We start from the raw sequence: 24,320 nt of genomic DNA, 5'->3' as shown, positions 1-24,320 counted from the left end.
TTTCGATCATTGTAAACACACCATTCCTTCTCCTTCTAATAACACATCCTCTCTTGTTATCAGTATTATCTTCTCCTACGGGTATAAAATTTTGCCCTTATTTAAATTCCTGCGATACAATAAAATTTCAGTTACTTTTATAACAATAACAAAATTTTGTTGTCGAATAAAAACCACATAGGGTAAAGTAGGGTCCCCACAACTGGTCTTTGATGACGTTTTATTTGTCTTCTAAATTGGCTTTTCACACACGTCACCGGCCACTCCCGTCGTCGTTGCCATTTTCCTTCCTCTGGTTTATAATAGATTCGATTATTTTGTCATATTGAAATAAAATCGAAGGTTTCTTTCTTCTTCCCAACGGTATTCATTCAATTTATCGATTCTTTACATTCCCTTTTCTTTGGATTTCGATTTTGCTCTGATTCCTTTGGCAGATTACTTTATATTCCCTCTTCCATAAAAACCCTTCTTTTGATTCAGATTAGTCAATTCCTCCGAAATTTTCATTTGATTTTCTAAAAGATCCAATTTGATTTTCCGAAAACCCTAAAATTTGTGTGTTTTTGATCGATTCCGATCCTCCGATGAAGAAGATATGCGTGATTTTCCTTGTAGTTTCCTTCTTCTTCTCCTCCGCGTGTTCCGACGAAACTTCTGACCCGTACCTGTTGCCGAAGCCGTCGATTCTCCAGTACCCGTCGGAACACGAGAAAGTCGACGGCGAGGAGGTCAATTTATATTGCACGAGCTGGAGATTCGCGGCGGAGACCAACAATCTCGCGCCGTGGAGCACGATTCCGGCGGAGTGCGCCGATTGCGTGAAGGACTACGTGATGGGTAGAGGTTACGCCATCGATCTGGAGAGAGTCTCTGAAGAGGCTTCGATCTTCGCGAGCAGCGTCGAGTTCTCCGGCGACGGCAAAGATATTTGGGTTTTCGACATCGACGAGACTCTCTTGTCCAATCTTCCCTATTACATTGACCATGGCTTCGGGTACACGTTTTCCCTATTTCTTCCTTCCAATTTTTTGTTATCTCGTTTGGTTTCTCAATCTTGTTAGGTTTCGAATTGCAGGCTTGAGCTATTTGATCACTCGGAGTTTGATAAGTGGGTAGAGAGAGGAGTGGCACCAGCCATAGCACCAGGCTTGAAGCTTTACCAAAGAGTGATTGATTTGGGTTATAAGATTTTCTTGCTTACAGGCAGGAAAGAGACCCACAGGCTTGTCACTGTTGAAAACCTCATCAATGCTGGTTTCCAGAACTGGGACAAGCTTATTCTCAGGTATGTCGGAAACAGGGAGTTTTGATCTATGGCGATTGTTTGAGGAGACTTATCATCATCATCAGTGAGAACATCCTTTTGTTGTTTATTGCCCCATTGCAATCTTTTTGTGTGTACTCTTAGATAATTCTTTCTTTCGCCTTGTAGATCTCCAGATGAACAGCACAAAATGGCGACGCTGTACAAATCTGGGAAGAGGGATGAGATGGTGAAAGAGGGATATAGGATTAGAGGCAATTCAGGTGATCAGTGGAGTGATTTGTTGGGTTCCTCCATTTCTCAACGATCTTTCAAACTCCCAAATCCAATGTATTATATCCCCTGAAGAGTGAAGACAAGAGAGCACCGTGTAGATACCAGAGAGAATGAAAATGTTGTTATTTTGATTGCCTCCCGCTTGTAATTTGTCAGCTATTAAATGTACTAATGACAGAATGCTATGTTTCAGAAACGCTTCTTTCGATAATAATAATGTGGTATAGAGTTGACATAAATCTTACTAACATCCATTTTGTTGTCGACATTGTCTGTAAGACTATGGATTGCTAAGAAACCATCAGTTTTCAAAGTTTTTTTTATCCCTTGTATATGATTTCTTTGGTAGGATAAAAATTGAAAATTTAACAGAAAAGATGGAAGAACTAGAGAATTCTAAACCTCCAAATTTTTCAAAGAAATCTTGATACCTTTTTTTCTTTTCGATATTGTGAAATCTTGATACTTATAGCATTATAACCCAGACATGACTGCATGTTCTTTGAAAAAATATTAGTCGAAAACCCTATTTTTCATGTGGAAGAAGTGACAACTAAACTTGTTCTTTGCAAGTATTATCAAAGCGTTGATATTTTGCTTCACATTTATCAGATATGCAACAACTCAATGGTTTTACAAAATCCTTGATTTCCTCATCTTAGTTACTGTATTCTTCAGGTTCAGAGTGAACTGTGAAGACCTCTCAAAATCAACTTCCAGGGTATAACTCTTGTTTTTCAATAAATGCTGGTTTTTTTTGAGCCATATACTATATACAAAATACATCATTTAGCACAAAGTTTGAGAACAAAAGACCAAATATACTAATTTAAAATAAAACTAGGCTAAGATCTTCGTCTTACCGGAATGAATATTGTATATACAAATATTTTTACACACTGTTATTTATTTATGTTCTTTAATAGATTATGAAATAACAAACATATATTGAATAATTAAAAATTCAGTAACTATTACATATATAATTAAAGTGCCGCAATCACATAAATCAAAATGATCACTGTTATTTATTTACAATCATTTATGGTAAATAAATTCAAAAAAAACCATTTAATCTATTTTATATAATATATAATAAAATTTAAATGGTATTAACATCTCTTTATATATAAAGAAGAGTTTTTTCTCTCCTGGTGCTGCCACCTACGATTCCAGCTAGGAAAGTCGAATCCTGTGAGCATGACACGTGTCCCGCCTCCAAAACGCATCACTTCATTTATTCCAAAAATATGACAGGTTGCGTTATGTGTTTGGGCTTTGTGTTTTCTCATGAAAGGGTTTTTTCTCATGAAAGGGTTTTTTCTCTTCTGGTAATACCACCTAGGATTCCAGCTAGGAAAGTCGAATCATGTGAGCATGACACATCTCCCGCCTCCAAAACGCATCACTTCATTTATTCCAAAAATATGACAGGTTGCGTTATGTGTTTGGGCTTTGTGTTTTCTCATGAAACTCAGCCCAATGTCAAATGACGTAAGCCTCTCCAGCCGTGTTTCTTCAGAATTTAGGGTTCATCACGTTTTTTGTTCTACGCCGTTTGAAAGCTTGAGATGCTGGACTCGACGTGAGGAATCTATTCGATAGGTTTCGATCGCGTCATTTGATCTTCCAGGATGGTGTATAAGACGAATCGTCATGAGGCATCTCTGGTCGAGTTTCATTGGTGTCGTTTCATTTGAGGTTCTTCTCCTCTGAAACTAGGTTTGGGATCCATTGAAGTCTCCATAAACAACCATCTTTACTTCTTCGACTACAACATAAGCTTATTATCTCTCTTCAGGTGATCCTTCTTCCATCAACACATACTCCTCGATTCTAAGGTTATTTCGTTCTTAAATGATTTTGGAATCTCTCTCTCTCTTTGTTTACCTGTTGAATCGATTTAATGATGGTGATTTACAGGAGACATGGCCAAAGCCATAACTGTGAACTCCTTCAGATCTTACTCTGTCCGACAGATCTTCCGAGCATCTCACGGTTTCGGCGATTCTTGCTTGGCTTAACAATAGCGGCAGTGAAGATGGCGGTTCTTGCTTGGCTCAAAGGCGGGGATTGGAGCATGGTGAATCGAGAGTGGTTCGGGCAGGACGAGGTTTGGCTTAAAGCTCCGATGAGGCGATGCTGATAATAGTGACATCCAGTGATTTTGGTTACTTACTCTGAACATTACCAGGATCCTTCTGATGTATCTACAGGTAAAAAACATTGTTTGTAGCATTTATAGGTTTTATTACAGAGGGAAATACAAAAAATTACTTGAATGAAACAAATGCTTGAGCGGTTAAAGATGACATCTCACCCTCGGAAGCATACGTCTGGAATAAGAATTTTGCATCAGCGGTCTTGGTGGTTATATAATGCAGGTTTGTTCAGTGGGCTCAGCGAGCAATCGATACATCACATGTTGAAGCAGCGAGTAATGAGAATGGTATTGGTTTTGTTAAGCTTATGGATGTTACAGTGGTAAGTTTTTCTCTTCGTGTGTTTCTGCTTAGAAAATTAGTGTTAAAAGACTTTTTGAGCTGTTAATGACTAATAGCTATTCGATGATTTACAACATGATTCATAGCGCTGTATAATATAAGCTAGCAGAGATGTCAATTGCTCATTACTCTTGAGTCAGCATTTTGTCTCGAATGGAAAAGGTGGACTCTTGGAGTTCATTGAGAAACGGATCAAGGTGAATGGTCACAAGGTGATTGTTCTTGCTGAAGAAGCAGAGCGAGAATTGATGTGCAAAAGCATGGAATCTAACAGACGCCTCTGATAACAAGCTTCTTAAAGATTTCGCTTTTGGCTACCACAAAGCATCAAGGTAAAAATTAGATTAATACTTTCTCTTATGCCATTTTAGATATACTATATTATGGTTCAATTGTTTGGTTCAAAAGGCAGTAAACACACGAAGCCCTGATTACATATTTTTAGGTCAGTCTATGCTGAATCTATTTGGTTTCCTTCTTATTTCATTTTGTAAGAAAACCAAGTTAAGAAAGAAACGAAGAAAGTTAGGCTGATAATTTGAATCATTCTTGCGATGCCACCAAGTACGAGACAGAGCTGCGTTACGACGCGAATGTTACGGGCATGATAAGTTATACCCACATCGGTGAATTGTCAGGAATATCGGCGTACAAGAGCTGTTTCTGTGCTTTCCGGTTAAAGGAATCAAAGTTGACGTGGCTCTGGTCTTATATACTTCGACATTGTGTTGTTCGCGAGCAATACTCACTCTTCTCTTTGTTCAATACATTGAAAGATTGTGTTGCTGTTCGTGGTGAAAAATCAGGGATTAAGTATTATTAAGATTGCTAGATGAAGTTTGAGTATTGATCTCTCTTTCATATGAATTTCTTTCTAAGTAACTCAGATGTGTTTTAGTATGAAGTTTATGGAAAGTGTGTCCATATGATGATAACTCAGATGTGAAACCAAAGATAATATTATGTATATTTATCTCTTTCAGATCATTTTTCATGCCACATTACTGTATGAATATTAGCTTATTTGTTTGACCAGCCGTACAAAGATACACACGATCTCTGATATAACGTATGTACGTATTATCAATATCACCATACAAAAGGTTTGAAAATGCATTTATATAAATACAAAAAACACATACATCTCGAACCGGAGCTTAATTACAGAAAATGCATATATATATAATTACAGAAAATAAGGTTTATGACAATGGCGTGTATAGTTAGCCACGAGTTCTGCATCAACGATGGCAAGCAAATCAGAGACCAACAATATGGTAATAAGCTATTGCACGTATTTATGTCATACTGGTTAGCGATTTAGAGGTCTTTCGATAGAGAGATTGAACATTGGTTATGTTATTGCAAGAAAAGACAAATTTAAAAACACTAATAAAATATTTCATATGACTTTAATCTGAAAGAGACAAATACAGAATCACAAAAACAACTCAGTCTCTAAAACTACAACATAAATGGCTCACTACATTGATTAAGAATATCTAAAAATTGCTCAACAGATTTAACTGACTGGTCTAATTCAGACACACAAAAACAATCTGTAAGAGAAGAAGTTACTATTGTACCTTTGATGACACCCAAAAACAACAATCCAATGAGATAAAGAAGGAATATTAAAAATTGCAAAAAAGAAGACCAAATTCTTTTGGATGCTCCATTTTAATGTTAATTGATGCGCTATTCAGACACAAACCCATTTCAAGAACCAGTTAACGCTTTCCAAAGATTTAAAAAATGTTACATTAGTATTTATTTAGAGTCTTGGAAGCAGAAAAAAATGACACAACTAAACTCAAATGAAGTAAACCCGAAACAAAATTTAAATTATGAAATAAATACTACAACAAAACGAAAATAACCACTTAACCCCAAAGTATTACGATGAAGAAGAACCAACGAAGAAGGATGCTTTGGACTTATCTACTCTAATATTTTGTTTTGGTGGATGGATGATTTAACACATTTGTGAATATCTAAACTTACACATAGAGGTCAAACAAAATAAGATCAAAGGAGACGCCATGAAAATGTTAAAATTTACAGTTAAAAGTTAATAATTATCAGTATCAATTTTGGTAACGGTTACTTTTAATCCAACAGGATTCTATGAAGTTTTTATTTTCAGAAATTACATAATTATCTAGAAATAATGACAATAAGTAACAGTAGTGTAACAATTTTTAAATCTAAAATAATAGAATTAAAGAATGTTAATCTTACAAATTATATATCATGGAACATAAACAAATGTCAGATCCATTTATAAGTATTTTCAAAAAAAAATTCACATCAAAATTATTTTAAAATTAAGTAAATAGTAATATGATATAGTGTAGTATTTTGTTTTTAAAATAAATATTTAGTTGGATTCTTTTTATCTGACCAAAATATGATTTGTTTTGTTTAAAAATTATTCTTTTGTGATTTTGTAGTGATCTATTACGAAACAATAAATGATACGTATTTTATAAAAAGTAAAAGACAAAATCTGTCACGCAATTTACTTTACTGCAACGATTTTGATTTAATTTACTTAAGTTATGTATAAAGCGATTTCACATAAATAATGTCCTATATAAAATATATAACTGCACTTTTGAAATTAAAAAAAAAAATCATGTCAAAGACTTAACGAATTCACTCGCCGCGCAAAGCGCGGCCCTGCCCTAGTAGATATATAATATATTTTTAATATGACATATCTATTAAATGATGTTTCCTACTCATAATGTTTTATGATCATTTGTATATTTGTATAACAAATATTTTAAAACATTGATAACAAAATTTTCAATATGAGACTTTTAATACTTTTAGTAATTTATAATTATTTTTCAAAATTCAATGTAAATTTTGAAATTAAAATAGTAATTTTTCTAAATTAGTATTTATTTAATCTAAACGGTATAATATATATATAGTATAAATCTCATATATATTAATCCCGGAGCATTGGTTAAATGACAATCTTGAGGAACATGCTTACGTGTCAAGCTGAAAGTGCTTCTCAACCCCTTTTTAATTGGACCGACCTTACTAAGATTATTAAAAAAGTGACATTAAATGAACACTTAATACTTTAGTATAAATCATTAAATTCGAATAAGAAAATAAATAACTATTAAACGCTTTCTTTTAATGTTTGGTCATTTAATATATTAAAAAACATGATTATATTTATGTAAAGGGAAACTGGAAAAGGAAGATGAAGCCCGAGGGATCCCTGCAAATTTTACATATTTGTATATATAATGTTACAAAATCTATTCTCCTTTTTTTTCTTTGCTTTGCCGGCATTCTGATTCTCTCCATTGAAAATCTGAAAGAGAAGGTTTTGTTTTTAGTTAAGCTCATTTGAATTTGTTTTGGGCTTAATAGATTTTAAAAAATCAATAAAATGGGCTGATTAACATTGAATGTAAAATTATATTACGTTTTTATAACGTAAAATCAATTATGATAAGATAAAATAATTAAACTCGATTTTTAAACAACTTCCACCATCAAATTACTAAAATAAAAACAACGAGAAACATTATTTAATATTTCGTGTTCTGTCTATGCTTTATTAAATTTGAACCATGTTCTCATGCATAGAGAAAAGAAAAAAGAAAAAAATGCAAATACATAATTGATTTTAAATTGCAAACATGTCACTATTTTAGGTATTTACCTCCGCGCAAGGTACAGTTTATCACCTAGTATTTTTTAAATGAGACTTCATATTCATATGGTTTTTAATCATTTTCATCTTGTTATAAAAAAATTAAATCATTGATCACAAAATTATCAATGTTGAATTTTCAACAGTTATATTAATTTATTATTTTTTTTTAAATTCAAGAGATAACAAATTTGGAAAAACTAAATTTTTATCATGTGGTTAATGTGATAGTTTAATTATTTTAATAATATAAAATTAAGCACAAATGATAGAAGATAAATAAATTGTTATCAAATTTTTATTATTCAAAATCATTAATTTTCATATATATTTTAATCACAAGTAGTTATGTAGCTTTTGTTTAAGGAAAGAAAGAAGAATATTTTTTTTATGCATTAATAATTAATTATATGATTAGTTTAATGAAAACCATCTTATATAATAAAGTAGTGTTTTCTCTCTCCTGGACGTGCCACATCATTAAATAAGTTACGGAGAGAGCGACACATGTCCTCATTAAACAACTCACAAGTGTTTCTGTTGGGCTGTTATCTCATATCTGGGCTTCAAAAATTGTTGATTCCTGATGGACTGTGCCACTATACAAGACCCAGCCTTTTCCGTAAAACACTCCAATAAAATCCTAATCGTTGATTCTGTTCATCTTCTTGATTGCCAAAAACCGGAACATTTTGTAATTACGCTCAAGCAAAGGGTCATCTTCAACGCAGTCATCAGGCGTTGTCGATCTATCCTTCAATGCTTCCTTATTTACTGCCTTCACCAGAAACTTCAAGTATAAAAAGGTACGCTTGACCCGTGAAATGCATCACTTCTTTCTTCTCCTTCATAAGCTTTCTAAGAAACCTATCTTCGACATGGGCTATTCCTCTGTCTTCCTCGCCGATTCGAAAGCTGGCCTTTGCACCTCCACCGTCGTGGTCCGTTTGCTTAGGTTCTAGGAAGCTAGAAATGTTAATTAAAGCGTCCTAACCCGGACACTTGATCCAGTGAGGTTCCTAGAGTTCGGCCCAGACTTAAGAAGGCCGACCAGTTAGTTTTAAGTCCTTAGTTTTTAAACATTGATCAGTTCGATCAATTTTGTGATTCATTAATTAGAGTCTATATGCGGAAGTATTAGAGTCAATATGTTGTAGGATAAACTGATTTCTTTATTTATGTGACAAAGGATTCGTTTACAATGACAGTTTGCATATATGCTATTATAATGTATAACGATCCTAAACAAGTCTATCAAACCACCCATCCGTCCTTGGCTTCGAATCTTAACGGCTAAGCCAGTTCCTTCCCACGATCACCATCTTGTCCTGAAACCAACAAACTTAAGTATTCCATCGATAACTTAGCGAGCGGTTTCTAAACTTGCATCATATGTCCGGTTCTTTCTAAGTCTAACCCATATGATCCCCTTAATCAAACTTAGACGTATTCAGTCATTTGGCCAGAACGTTCAAGTTCAGTCCGCGGTCTTAATCAATCCGTCTTACAACTGAACCATCCGGATCGGCCATAATCTGATCAAGCCATCTGGCTATGATCTTTGATATATCGGATCAATCACTGGATCACACGATCGGACCGGCTCTAATCCATGATCCATTATCAGGTCCTAAGACCAAGACACTCGATCGTTCATACAGAGGAAAGAAGAAACGATCAAGTAGATTTTGAAGGATGAAACCGGTTTAGGCCGATCGTCCATAGCCCCGTTCGGATCCACCCGATGTGAAAGAAAGAGACGGAAAGCTATGTCCTGTACAGTTTCTCCTCCCGGCCATGGCGATGGCTTATCGAGTCCATACCTTAGACGTGCACTCCGAAGTTACAGTCGCAGTCTGCTTCGCTTTCTCCCCTAGATCCACCATTTTCGGATCAATCTTCAATGTCCTAAGGTCGAATTGCCTTCGCGGCCTGGTTCCGATCAAGGCTTCCTTTGAAAACGCCCAAGTTCTATCTTTCGGTTTTTTCCTTTGCTTTCTGATCGAGTTTTGTGTTTCCTTAGCGAAAATCTGTCCCAAAATCAATCCGCAGTCCTTATATTTATAAGGAACTTGGCCAGAAACGGTTATGGGCGAAAATGCACATTTTGGAAACCGCCTGAGTAGTTATCCATACGCGCCCCTTCGGTCAGAAACCGACTCCAACTGTTTGGCACATTCCCCACACGCGCAAGGCTTAGTCGGACCAGTCCAGCTCCGCACCTGATCCCACCAACTACTCGTAACCACCCTGAACCAGTCCACCTGGCCCAACCGCCGAACACTCCACCCAGCTGAGTTGAGCTACCCGACAGTTGATCCAGCTGGTTGAGCTCAGTCTACTAGCTGATCGAGCTGATCTAGCTTAAGTGAGCTCGTCCAGCTTACAACTCGACCAGTTCTCCAGCTCGCCCAGCTCGTTCCACTCTTCCTTAGCTCGGTCCAGCTCCTTTGCTTCATTTTTCTCCCTTTTCTTGGCTAAGTCCGGATCATTACTCGGACTTAACCCTTTGTTCAGACCATGGAACGCTTGCCTTTGAGTCTTTCGATCGGCTTGCATGTTCCCTCGTCCCATGGCCCATTCCAACGATCCTTAGCAAGGATCGGTGTGATAACCCGCCCTTCGAGATAAGAATGGTCGAGACAGAAGATTGGCCGAACATCAACTTGGTGGTCGAATCGCGGGCGGTAAAGATCGATCGGGAAATTTCGAAGAATGAGGTGGTCGAAGAATTGATCTTGAGTGAACTATGAGTCGAATAAGCTGCTCGACCATAGTTAGAAGATATCTTAGATTGATCAGACGGACGTTTTGGAAGCATAACATTTTTAGAAGCTCGACGGTTCAGAAGCATGACGTTTCTTAACCACGAAGTAATCCTCAAAACTTCGTATCGGTAATATATATTATGTTGGAAACATAATACGTTGGAAGCATGACGGGAATTAATTAGGACGATGGGTCGAAGCACGACGGGAAAACCCGAAATTGGACGAAAACCCTAATTTTGGTATTATGGAAGTTTTCGTTGAAGCCGAAGGAACGGAAAATATTTTTCATAAAGGTCAGAAATATATTGGAGTTTAAGAAAAATATTCAGATCATCAGAACGGGAGCGGAAAAATATTCGGGATTGATCACGGGTCGAAAATTTGCCGGAAATACCGAAATCAGACGAATGGACCGAGAAGCTCGAGGTGGCATGATCTAAGGGATCAGGACGTGGTGTCAACCATTTAAGCTGCTGAGTCAACACAAGAAGGATGTGTAGACGTGCATGGAAGCAGTACATGCAGCCTGACATGTAGAAGCACGAGGTGGATCGACCAAGCACGAGGTGTCTCCCCGCATGCAATCGAAGCAAGCTGATCGACATGTGTGAGATGGTGTGTCGCCTTGCATGAGTTCCAGTCATTCAGCCTGACATCTGAGAGGAGTGTTGGCATCCTGCATGTGTCCTGCCCATGCTGAAAAACATGTGGAGCACGAGGTGTCGCCGCACATGCATCCGAAGCCATGCGAAGCGACACACGGGCTGCCACCAACCTGAAGCTGATTGGTTGCTGTCTCCTATAAATACCCCACGACCCCATATTATTTCAACACATCCAGACCTGTGCAAACAAAGTTAAAAACGTGAGAGAAACGTAGAAAAAGAAAGCAAGTGATTCCGAGCTATTTCGAGAGTTTTAAAGAGTTTTCGAGGTCAGTTCTCTACTGATTTCGAGTCAGCGCCTAGGGAAGGTTCTGTCCAAATAAATTCGTCCAGGCCAGTCAGTTCCTTTGATGATCAAGTGGAAGTGCTGTCCGGAGTTAGTTCAGGTCCACGGGTTCAGATCAGTCGAAGTTATGCTCGATACTCCGCTGGGAAGTCCGAAGAACTGTCCAGGAGCTAAAGGAGGTTCTGTCCGAGTCCAGATCAGTCTGTCGAGGCCTGTCAGTTTCTTCATGGTGAATCCGAGGTTCTTTCCAAGTCGAGATCAGTCCAGTCCAGTCCAGTCCAGTCCAGTCAAGTCGTCCCTTTGGTTTTGGCTAAGTCCTCTCCGATCAACCAGCTGTTTCTCGTTTAGAACACTGTGAGTTGGTTTTGTGTGAATTCCACTTGGAATTTAGGGTAGTTTTGTGAGTTGGTTTGTTTGAGTTCCACTTGGAACTTAGGGAAGATCGAGTCGCATATAGAGTAGAATGATCACGCTGTTGCTTAATAGAGTCCTTAGGGTTATTTATGGAACCAGACTCAGCTTAGCACAGGCTAAGTTGAGATGAATGGAATTAAGACTGAGATAATAACCTGACTAGGACTAAGATGAATCATGTTTTATATTCTTGCGTGTTGATATGGTTGAGTGCAGGTTCCCGTTTTCTTTAAAGATAGTGTCGTAGCGGGAGGCCGAACTATCTAGGTAACGGTTTGATTAAGTAGATTGATTGAGTAGATTTAATTAAATGGTTGCTCGGTTAATTAATCTTGTTGATTGAGATTAAGTCATCTCTTGGTAAGGGAGTGACTAACTGGTTAAGTTGTTTAACGTTGTTGTTTAGGGGATCTTTGGCCATATAGGCCGATCTCCTAGTTGTGATGTTGGTACTACGGGTCCTATGCCATATAGGCCGGACTACGAGTGTAAGGCCCGATCCTGGGTATCTTAATCCAACCGAACCGCGGTCTTACTACAGACTATAAGTCAGTTCGTGTTGTTTAAGTCCGGATTCGAGACCATATTTTTTCTAAGTGTTTAACATTTATTCGAGGTTCATACAATCAAACAACTAATCACAGCGGACTAAAGGCAAATGATTTCATATATATAACTAAGTCAAATGTGGTTCATACATAGTATTCATTCGTTCATCATTCAATGCACACTAGGCTAGAACATAATACTTAAGGTTGCACAATAGGCTACATATATCCAATATTACAAACGACTTGTCTACCACACACACATCCCATCCACGGCTGAGATCCTCACGGTTCCTTGGCTTTTCCACGACTACCTGTGGTATCTGGATCCATCACAAAACACACACAAAACACTTGGTTAGATTTATCATCAACAATAGCAATCAATTGCATGGATGGATCCGATCCTAAACTATCAAACCACACCAGGCCAGAAAATGACCATCTCAAATATACATGGAAAAACTAATTAAAATTCATGTAAACTCATGATAATTCAAGACTTAGAGAATGGCCAAGTCGGATTCCACAGAACCGGTCTCGATCCCACTGATCTCGACACTGATTCACCAAACCGGCCTCAACTGATCATCTCTAAATCAATTCGATTGATTCCATTTAAACCCATGTTAATTCATTATAAATACCCACTAAGAAGAATCAATCATCAGATCCCCTCAAATCCTTCAGGAACTATGGGATCCGATCATACCTTCCAAACCAAGGCCATGGAGGATTTCTCCTAATCGGCCAAGACCAAGGTTCGGCCTTGTTGAGTCTGAACCCACAGACTCGATCAGATTATAGATGAAGTAAGAATAACAAATAGACAAGACAGAAAGGATGCTTCCAACACAACCGTCCCACACATCAGGCCGGTTTAGCCGCGGTGGCGGACAATGAACCATGGAAAGCATCACTGACCTTAGGCGTACGTTCCCCTGGAGGGTTCTCCTTCTCCTGGTCCTTCCCTTGTTCCTTCCGTCGAGTATCCATCCTTGGTCTCCAGTCAGTCTTGATCGGACAGTGCCTTGGTCGTAAATCTCCCCCACGGTCCGATGCTCTCTTCCTTCCTTTATCTCTCTGTCTTGATTTTGGCAGAGTTTTCCCTCTGTCTTCTGATGCCATTTTCGATGGCAGAGGCTTTCTTTTTTATAGAGAAACTCGGTCCCCAACTTCCCATGGCGAACCGGTACGAATGAGAGAGAGAAAGGGCACAACCGCTCCAATTGGCACCTGTTCGTGAATCAGGGGTGAACTGCCCTTTTGGGACACGTCCTAGACATGGAGGGATCATTCCCTTACTCCGTAGGACGTCCTGGTCTGATCGTCCCAATCATGGTCCAATCGATCCAACCTGGCACATACCCAGACCGGGGTTCCGATCCGGTAACCGTCCGGACTGTCCGCACTGGTTTGGACCCGAACACTTCGGTGAGCTGAGATGAGCTTCCCCTTAGCTGTCTCAGCTGACCTAGCTAGTCCTTCAGCTCCAGTGAGCTGAACAACTCCAGGTGAGCTGGTCACATTCTTTACCCAGCTGGATGAGCTTGACCCGGACCACACCCAGCTGTCCGTCTACTCGTCCAACTCTCCTTTACTTCCTTCCTTCTTCTGATGATCAAGTATCCATGTCCTGAATCACTTAACCATCAGTTTGGACCATGATACACCTGGTTTCAGGTCAGATGACATGACTTGGTGCGTCTCCATGTACCATGGTCCATCCGGCGATCCTATCTAGGATCATGGACATGACAAGTCTCCCCCACTAACAATGGATTCGTCCCCGAATCCAAGTTAGAATCCTCGTCATGCGTAAACTGTTTGTACCACTCTGGATACTCAGATTTCATCCTTGCCTCCGTTTCCCAAGTGATAATGTCTTTACCATTGTACTCCCATACCACTTTAATCATGGGAACGGTCTTCTTTCTCATTGCCTTCTCTGATCGATCTACGATCCGAACCGGCCTGGTCTCTAAGGTTAGGTTCGTACACAGATCATCAGGAATCTCAGGCAACACAACCTCCTGATCTGTCAAGCATTTCCGGAGTTGAGACACATGGAATACATTGTGGAAAGCATCCATCTTGGATGGCAAGTCCAACTTGTATGCTACTGCTCCCACTCGTTCAATGATTTTGAACGGACCTAAGTACCTCGGACCTAGTTTCTTTCTTCCAGAAATTCTAGTCCGGCCCTTGAAGGTTATCATCTTGAGATACACAAGATCCCCAACTCCAAATTCCAAGTGTTTCCTACGCTTATCAGCATAGCTCTTTTGGCGATCTTGTGCTGCCTTCATATGGTCCTTGACCATCCGAATCTTCTCTGTAGTTTCCTCAACAATTTCAGGACCCAACATACTACGCTCCCCCACTTGGGTCCAGCATAAAGGTGTCCTGCACGGCCTTCCATACAAGGCTTCATATGGCGACATGCCAATGCTTGTGTGGAAGCTATTGTTGTAAGCAAACTCCACCAAGGGTAGATGCCTCTCCCAAGACTGTCCCCAGTCTAAGATGCATGCCCTTAGCATATCTTCCAACGTCTGGATAGTCCTCTCTGACTGTCCATCCGTTTGGGGGTGATATGCAGTACTCATGTTTACTCTGGTTCCCAAAGCCTTTTGAAAAGCTTGCCAGAAGTAAGATGTGAACCTCGGATCCCTATCTGAGACTATGCTTGCTGGAACACCATGTAACCGCACAATCTCATCCAAGTAGATCCTTACAATCTCATCCACTCCATACTCCTTCCGTATGGGTAGGAAGTGTGCCGACTTAGTCAGACGGTCCACCACAACCCATACTGCATCTTTCTTGTTCCGGGTTGTAGGAAATCCAGTCACAAAATCCATTGTGATGTGATCCCACTTCCATTCCGGAATAGGCAGATTCTGAAGTAAGCCACTGGGAATTTGATGTTCAGCCTTGATGAGTTGACAAGTTGGACACTTAGCCACCCATTCAGCCACATCAGTTTTCATCCTTACCCAATGGTAATATCTCTTCAAATCTCGATACATCTTGTTCAACCCAGGGTGAACAGAGAACTTAGACTTATGAGCTTGTCTCAAAATTTCTTCCTTCAGTTCCTTATCATTAGGAACACTGATCCGGCCATTGACCAAGATGGTACCGTCGCGTGCCGTTTGGTACTCAGTCTTGTCATTGGCTGCAACCGTTTTCAGGTTCTCATCCAAACATTGTGCTTTACGAATCCTGGTAAGGAGATCGGCTTGGTTCACTGCCTCTAACCCCAAGGGTTCTTCCTGACCCGTAAGAGTGTTGAGACGTAGTGACCTTACCATCCCTTCCAGATCATCAGCCTCCCTTTCTGCTGATACCTCAGCCCGTCTACGGCTCAAGGCATCAGCCACCAGGTTAGCCTTACCTGGATGGTAAGCTATGTCCAGATCATAATCTGCAACAAACTCCATCCACCTCCTCTGCCTAAGGTTCAACTCAGGCTGAGTAAAAATATACTTCAGACTTTTATGGTCGGTAAGTATCTGCACCTTTGCTCCATAAAGATAAGATCTCCATATCTTTAAAGCAAAAACCACAGCTGCCATTTCCAGGTCATGGGTCGGATAATTCCCCTCATGCTTTCTCAATTGTCGTGATGCATAGGCTATTACCTTCCCTTGCTGCGTGAGGACACAACCAAGTCCTGTGATCGATGCATCCGTGTATACCACATAAGGCTGATCGGCCTCAGGTAGCACCAATATTGGAGTACTAGTCAGCATGTCCTTCAGTGCTGAGAAACTTTCCTCACACTGGTCCGACCATGCGAATTTCACATCCTTCCCGGTCAGTTGTGTCATGGGCTGAGCTACACTCGAGAACCCCTTTACAAACTTCCGGTAGTACCCAGCCAAACCTAGGAAGCTTCTTACTTCCGTAGCATTCCTGGGTTGTGGCCAATTCCGTATACACTTGATCTTTTCAGGATCAACTGATACACCCTTGTCCGACACTATGTGTCCAAGGAACCCAATGCTCTTCTGCCAAAAACTACACTTGCTTAACTTAGCAAAGAGTTTCTGCTCCCTCAGGCGTTCCAATGCTGCCCGGAGATGCCTTTCATGATCCTCCTTGGTCTTTGAATACACGAGTATATCATCTATAAAGATGATCACAAACTCGTCCAAGTATTCTCGGAACACCCCATTCATCATGTTCATGAAAGCAGCCGGTGCATTGGTCAGTCCGAATGGCATGACCACAAACTCGTAGTGTCCATACCGTGTCCGGAAAGCCGTTTTCTTGATATCACTTGGCTCAATTGGAATCTGATGATATCCAGATGCCAAGTCTATCTTGGAGAACCATTTGGCTCCCCTGAGTTGATCCAACAACTCATCAATCCGAGGCAACGGGTACTTGTTCTTCACAGTCACCCGATTCAGCCCTCGGTAATCAACGCACAACCTGAAGCTTCCATCCTTTTTCTTTACAAAGAGGACTGGTGCTCCCCAAGGTGATACACTAGGGCATATAAAACCCTTATCCAACAACTCCTCCAGTTGTTTCTTTAGCTCGGCCATCTCGGCAGGAGCCATGCGGTATGGACTTTTGGACAATGGGGCCGTCCCTGGTTCTAGTTCTATCTTGAATGGGTCTGCCCTATCAGGGGGAACACCCTGTAGCGACCTGAACACATCCTCAAACTCATTGACCAGCGGTATCCCATCCGGGTCACCACCCCCCACGACCTCCTTAGTGGTGATGGTAGCCAAATAGGCTTCACAACCATCCAACAGCATCCTTTCCGCACGGAGTGCTGATACCACCTTCAATCCAGGAGTCGAACACAATCCTTGGAACCAGACCGGACGACCACACTCTGTTTCAAACTGCACCCTTCCACGATGACAGTTCAGAGTGGCCCGATGCTTCCCAAGCCAGTCCATGCCCAATATCACTTCGTGATTCTCAAGGGGGACTACAATCAGATCTACAGGCATCTCCCTGTCCGTGATCAATACCGGAATGTCCTTTACCAGCCCAAGTGAGTGCATGACCTGACCACCGGCCGCTCTCACTTTGCAAGGATCACTCCCAGTTCCCATATGGAACAAACCTTTACCAATCATTCCTGGACTCACAAAACTATGTGTAGCTCCAGTGTCAAACAATACGTGTGTTTCCACACCCCCAATACTTAAGGTCCCTACACAAGGTCCATTCAAAAGTATCCTAATCCATTCTAGATTCCATACCATGCAATCTACAATTTAAAAAGATCAAGTTTACAGAAACTATTACCAGTAATCGATTGAAATTGTCCAGCCTCATCCGTGTCCTTGCACAGTTCGTACACCCTTGGTGCGGATGACTGGTTCCGGTTCTGGTTCGGCCTGCTTGTCTCTCCACGACCTTGCTCCGGGCCGGATTGATTCTTGGGACAGTCCCTACGGTAGTGTCCCACCTTCCCACATCCGTGACAAGTGGCTGAGCCACTGCTAGAGAGTGGACTTGGACAGTCCCGAGCCGAATGATTCATCTTACCACAGCGGGTGCAAGCTCCCATGGCCTTCCAGCACTCCCCACCATGGCGTCTTCCACACTTAGAGCACTCCGGCTTACCACTTGAGGTTTTACCCTCATCAGCCGAGTCCCTCTTTCTCTTCCGGTCACCACCAGACCCAGTAGTGGTCGTGTGGCTCCGTGACTTCTGCTTTGCTTCCTCAGCAATGTTAGCCTCCAGGATAGCCATCCTTTCCACCAGTTCAGTGACAGTATGGAAGGTACGGACAGAGCAGTAGGTCTTTAGGTCCGCCCTTAGACCTCGGATGAACCTCCGGACCTGAACTGCTTCATCCTCCAACTCCCTTCCCACATACTTCCTTAGCCGGTTGAATTCCTCCTCGTACTCACGAACAGTCTTGCGTCCTTGAGTTAAGTCCAAGAACTTAGACTCCAAACGATCCCATGCCTCAGCAGGGAAGTACTTGTGGTTGAACTCAACCTCAAAGTCCGCAAAACGATCAATGGTGCCGTTGGTCCTCTTGTCCAGGGCCAACCACCAGTTGTGAGCATCCCCTTCTAAGAAGTGGACTGCTATGTCCCTCTTGTACTCTTCAGGACAACGAGTAGAACTGAAGTTGCGTACCAACCTGCTCCTCCACTCATCGGCCTCAATGGGATCCACACTTCCAGCAAAGTGTTTGGTTCCCAACTTTGATATGTGCTCAAGCACCTTAAGGTAATCGACCTTATGTGCTCTCCTTACCGGTGGCTCGATCTCCACCACGTCCGCAGTACGTCTCACCCGCGTACCGGCAGTCCGTGTGGCTACACGGGCAGGAGGGTTAGCCTGACCCACAGACGAGTTCACCAACGGGGTAAAGGTCTGAGTCAAGGCAATCAGCTGATCTCCCATGGCCTTCATGGCATCCAGAACATCCTTTAGGGAAGGTTCAACCACAATGGCCTCGGGTCTGGTTCCGCCACCAACCGTATGGCCAACCTGATCATCATGATCATCAGCATAAGATGACTCCGCATCTTCCTCACGATCCTGCATATCCTGATCCTCAGGAATCTCCACACGTGGTTCATCAGGTAGGATTGGTCCCTGTGGCAGTCCGGTTTCATTGTTCACCAGTCCATCCGTGGTTGGCAACAATGGTGTTGGATTGACTATGTCAGTCACAACTGCTCCGGATCCTCCCGCAGCCTCCTTTCCTCTCCTTGATCTCTTCTTCGTACCCTTAGGATAGACAACACCAACAAGAGGTTAATTCATAACAGAAACTACAAACCTCTACACAATCCAAAGGTTAAACAAAAACAACCAAATCAACAAGGTTAATACCATAGCCTCACCGCGAGTACCAACAGCCGGATGTGTGTGTGCACCATAACCCAACAAATCCTAGAATCAAGCATGCTCTGATACCAACTTGTAAGGCCCGATCCTGGGTATCTTAATCCAACCGAACCGCGGTCTTACTACAGACTATAAGTCAGTTCGTGTTGTTTAAGTCCGGATTCGAGACCATATTTTTTCTAAGTGTTTAACATTTATTCGAGGTTCATACAATCAAACAACTAATCACAGCGGACTAAAGGCAAATGATTTCATATATATAACTAAGTCAAATGTGGTTCATACATAGTATTCATTCGTTCATCATTCAATGCACACTAGGCTAGAACATAATACTTAAGGTTGCACAATAGGCTACATATATCCAATATTACAAACGACTTGTCTACCACACACACATCCCATCCACGGCTGAGATCCTCACGGTTCCTTGGCTTTTCCACGACTACCTGTGGTATCTGGATCCATCACAAAACACACACAAAACACTTGGTTAGATTTATCATCAACAATAGCAATCAATTGCATGGATGGATCCGATCCTAAACTATCAAACCACACCAGGCCAGAAAATGACCATCTCAAATATACATGGAAAAACTAATTAAAATTCATGTAAACTCATGATAATTCAAGACTTAGAGAATGGCCAAGTCGGATTCCACAGAACCGGTCTCGATCCCACTGATCTCGACACTGATTCACCAAACCGGCCTCAACTGATCATCTCTAAATCAATTCGATTGATTCCATTTAAACCCATGTTAATTCATTATAAATACCCACTAAGAAGAATCAATCATCAGATCCCCTCAAATCCTTCAGGAACTATGGATCCGATCATACCTTCCAAACCAAGGCCATGGAGGATTTCTCCTAATCGGCCAAGACCAAGGTTCGGCCTTGTTGAGTCTGAACCCACAGACTCGATCAGATTATAGATGAAGTAAGAATAACAAATAGACAAGACAGAAAGGATGCTTCCAACACAACCGTCCCACACATCAGGCCGGTTTAGCCGCGGTGGCGGACAATGAACCATGGAAAGCATCACTGACCTTAGGCGTACGTTCCCCTGGAGGGTTCTCCTTCTCCTGGTCCTTCCCTTGTTCCTTCCGTCGAGTATCCATCCTTGGTCTCCAGTCAGTCTTGATCGGACAGTGCCTTGGTCGTAAATCTCCCCCACGGTCCGATGCTCTCTTCCTTCCTTTATCTCTCTGTCTCGATTTTGGCAGAGTTTTCCCTCTGTCTTCTGATGCCATTTTCGATGGCAGAGGCTTTCTTTTTTATAGAGAAACTCGGTCCCCAACTTCCCATGGCGAACCGGTACGAATGAGAGAGAGAAAGGGCACAACCGCTCCAATTGGCACCTGTTCGTGAATCAGGGGTGAACTGCCCTTTTGGGACACGTCCTAGACATGGAGGGATCATTCCCTTACTCCGTAGGACGTCCTGGTCTGATCGTCCCAATCATGGTCCAATCGATCCAACCTGGCACATACCCGGACCGGGGTTCCGATCCGGTAACCGTCCGGACTGTCCGCACTGGTTTGGACCCGAACACTTCGGTGAGCTGAGATGAGCTTCCCCTTAGCTGTCTCAGCTGACCTAGCTAGTCCTTCAGCTCCAGTGAGCTGAACAACTCCAGGTGAGCTGGTCACATTCTTTACCCAGCTGGATGAGCTTGACCCGGACCACACCCAGCTGTCCGTCTACTCGTCCAACTCTCCTTTACTTCCTTCCTTCTTCTGATGATCAAGTATCCATGTCCTGAATCACTTAACCATCAGTTTGGACCATGATACACCTGGTTTCAGGTCAGATGACCTGACTTGGTGCGTCTCCATGTACCATGGTCCATCCGGCGATCCTATCTAGGATCATGGACATGACAACGAGTACTAGTAGTTAGTGTCGTAGACTCCTAAGTATTGTTTTGTTTTGGATATGAGTCTTTTCCCTTAGGTCTTTCCTAGGGATAGTTGTGTTGAGTGTATGTGCCGACAGCAGGTACGAAACCCGCCCATGCTAGGCATGTTTTGGGGTGGATTAGTGTTTCCTCGCCCTCGTATTCAGCGGGTTCAAGGAAACCCCTTATTCGCTGGATCGGGAAGACTCAGATAGATGGGGTCATGGCCTATGGCTGAGTGATTACACGACGGTGTAATGTGGCAGTAACCCGAAGGACTGTAGGCTGTCGCGCAGTAACCCGAAGGACTGTAGGCTGTCGCGCAGTAACCCGAAGGACTGTGTGCCGCGGTCGGTTGAAAGTTCTTTCTTCTGGCCTTTGTGGTAGGGAGATAGTATATTGCCGATAGAGAGGAGGAACACGAAGTCACCAGGGCCCAGGTTAGAGTGTTGTGTTAGTGTGTCGTAGAGGGTTATGGAACCCTCGCGTTAATGTAGCACCGACATACGGTGTTACGAGTTAGATCGAGTCATTGGTAGTTACTCATAGTCTTATTATTGTGATTGTGGTTGTGGTTGTTGCTTGTTTGTTTTGCAGGTTCTAACATTAAGTCCTAAGTCGGGTTTAGGTACCAGATTAGGCTTGGTGTGTATTTGGTTAGTGTAGGCCTGACTTTGGCCTATATGTGTTTTAGTGATTGCTTGTGAAGGGTGGTGGATATTAAAGCTATGCGGTATCATTGGTTGGCCGATCATGTTCTTCTCTGATTGTTGGTCGACCGGCTAATGATACTTGTATAGTCTAAGTATCTAACACTACATGAGTACTAAACTCAGGCGTATATATGGTTAACTAGGGATTGGTTGTTGACTTGTCTTAATGCAGGTTCTCGTTACTTGAAGCTAGATCATGGAAGGAGGCCAAGTCTAACTTAGTAACGGTTTGCTTAGCCTTAGCTTTTATTGCATGTTAGGGCTAGATTGATTGTTATTTTGGGTTGTCTGGGTTAGAGTCTAGGTTGCGGGTAGACGCCGCCAGCTCACTGAGTAATACTAGATTACTCATCCAACTCTGTTGTCCTTTTTGCAGGTCGCTTTAGGTAAGGATGATCGGATAGCTTGGTGCTGGACGTTAGGACCGCCGGTGTAGATTTCATGCCTTTTGTAAACGGTATTGTGAATTGTGTTATGTTGACTCGATTTGGCATTAGGCCGGGTCCAGTCTTGAATTATTCAATGTATGAATATTTCTTGAATCAATAAAGAAATTGTTTTAATATGCGCTTCATGAGTACTCTGATATTTGACTAGTTCGGTCTAACACAACGTTAGATCGTAGTACGGGTTGAAAAGCCTTAGGCCTCGATATAACGGAAAACGCTAACTCTTGGCCAGGTTGCAAAGCCTTGTGCCTTGACGCAGCGGGATGAGTTAGTGGATGAACTGGTCTAGGTCGTCGAGTAAATTTTGTGACTTTGACCAGATCATTCCTAGCCCGTCACGTAGCGCTTCCAGACCATGGTGTTGGGTTGGACGGTCAGTCATGTTCTTGTTTGATTGTTGGCTGGCCGGTTGGGTCATTCATCTCTAACCCTGGGTGTTGGACTGTCGATCGGTTATGTTCTTGTTTGATTGTTGGCCGGTTGATCGACCATATCTCTAGGACGGTTCAGGGGTGTTACGGAGGCGGGATCAGAGCATGGTTGCGTACATGCTTCCGGAACTCATGATTTAATCGATTTTTGAATATTTTCTCGAGTCAAAATAAGTCACAAAAGGCATTAGGGAAACCGGTCACGTCCAGCGATATGGTTTGTGGTTTTAGGAATTAGGATTGAGATAACAGAATCTAGAATTGCTAGGTTGCTGGTTAGCATTGCTAGGTTGTTTGATTAGCATTGCGGTTTGGCTGTTGTTAGTATTTGTTGGGTTAGTTTTTGACTAACTTGTGTGTGAGGTATTCTTTTGAGTTGCAACGAGTAAGTGTGTTCATTGATCGGAACTTTAAGGGATGAAAACCTTAAAGTGGAGGGAGTTCGACGCCAAACCCAAACCCAAAGCGAAAGAAGAGAGACAGATTCAGAGAACTGGGATGTGGTATGGACTGGATATATGGTGAGGAACAAGACTTCGTTGGGAAAGGACTTCATCAATAGTTGAGAAGACGAAGATTGAGAAGGATTTGAGGAATCTGGACAAGGATGATATCTATCGAAAGGAAAAGATAGTATCATGGGAAATGAGTGTGTTATGGCAGAGTAAAAACAAGAGGACGATCAGTGATCATTCCAGTGATGAGATATGAAGACGATTGTGGAGGCCTTGAGGAGGACATTCAAGGAACGGTTGTGGACAGCGTAAAGATATATGGAGATGAGTGGAGAATGTCAAGAAGATGAACAATTGCGCAACTAAGACGGATTCTACTAAAGGGGGGGGGGGAGAATGTGATAACCCGCCCTTCGGGATAACAATGGCCGAGACAGAAGATTGGCCGAACATCAACTTGGTGGTCGAATCGCGGGCGGTAAAGATCGATCGGAAAATTTCGAAGAACGAGATGGTCAAAGAATTGATCGTGAGTGAATTATGAGTCGAATAAGCTGTTCGACCATAGCTAGAAGATTTCTTAGATTAATCAGACGGACGTTTTGGAAGCATAACATTTTTAGAAGCTCGACGGTTTAGAAGCATGACGGTTTAGAAGCATGACGATTCTTAACCACGAAGTAATCCTCAAAACTTCGTATCGGTAATATATATTATGTTGGAAACATAATACGTTGGAAGCATGATGGGAATTAAGTAGGACGGGAACCAAGCACGATGGGATCGAAGCACGACGGGAAAACCCGAAATTGGACGAAAACCCTAATTTGAGTATTATGGAAGTTTTCGATGAAGCCGAAGGAACGAGAAATATTTTTCATCAAGGTCAGAAATATATTGGAGTTTATGAAAAATATTCAGACCATCGGAATGGGAGCGGAAAAATATTTGGGATTGATCACGGGTCGAAAATTTGCCGGAAAGACCGAAATCAGACGCATGGACCGAGAAGCTCGAGGTGGCTTGATCTAAGGGATCATGACGTGGTGTCAACCATTTAACCTGCTGAGTGTCAACACAAGAAGGAGGTGTAGACGTGC

The 24,320-nt window shown here is 41.8% G+C and overlaps 1 protein-coding gene across 5 annotated transcripts; it reads left to right on the top strand.

Moving 5' to 3' along the window:
- The first annotated feature begins 247 nt into the window (after positions 1 to 247).
- Positions 248 to 5,034, top strand: LOC106406789 (acid phosphatase 1-like). 5 transcript variants are annotated; one of them, XM_048767140.1, is made up of 7 exons: positions 248 to 997; positions 1,079 to 1,288; positions 1,436 to 3,265; positions 3,345 to 3,384; positions 3,467 to 3,759; positions 3,928 to 4,379; positions 4,543 to 5,034. In XM_048767140.1, the coding sequence occupies exons 1-3, from the start codon at positions 588 to 590 to the stop codon at positions 1,611 to 1,613; spliced, it is 798 nt and encodes a 265-aa protein (XP_048623097.1). In that variant the 5' UTR covers positions 248 to 587; the 3' UTR covers positions 1,614 to 3,265; positions 3,345 to 3,384; positions 3,467 to 3,759; positions 3,928 to 4,379; positions 4,543 to 5,034. The 5 variants fall into 5 exon arrangements, with proteins under 5 accessions (XP_048623097.1, XP_048623095.1, XP_048623098.1 ...); XM_048767138.1 differs by lacking the exon at positions 3,345 to 3,384 and having other exon boundaries at positions 1,436 to 3,344; positions 3,928 to 4,027; positions 4,134 to 4,379; XM_048767141.1 differs by lacking the exon at positions 3,345 to 3,384 and having other exon boundaries at positions 1,436 to 3,344; positions 4,686 to 5,034.
- Positions 5,035 to 24,320: the final 19,286 nt, after the last annotated feature.

The sequence above is a fragment of the Brassica napus genome, chromosome C9 (assembly GCF_020379485.1).
Source record: "Brassica napus cultivar Da-Ae chromosome C9, Da-Ae, whole genome shotgun sequence".
Taxonomy (NCBI): Eukaryota; Viridiplantae; Streptophyta; class Magnoliopsida; order Brassicales; family Brassicaceae; genus Brassica; species Brassica napus.
The sequence above is the reverse complement of the archived record's forward strand: the minus strand, read 5'-3'. Positions and strand labels throughout refer to the sequence as shown.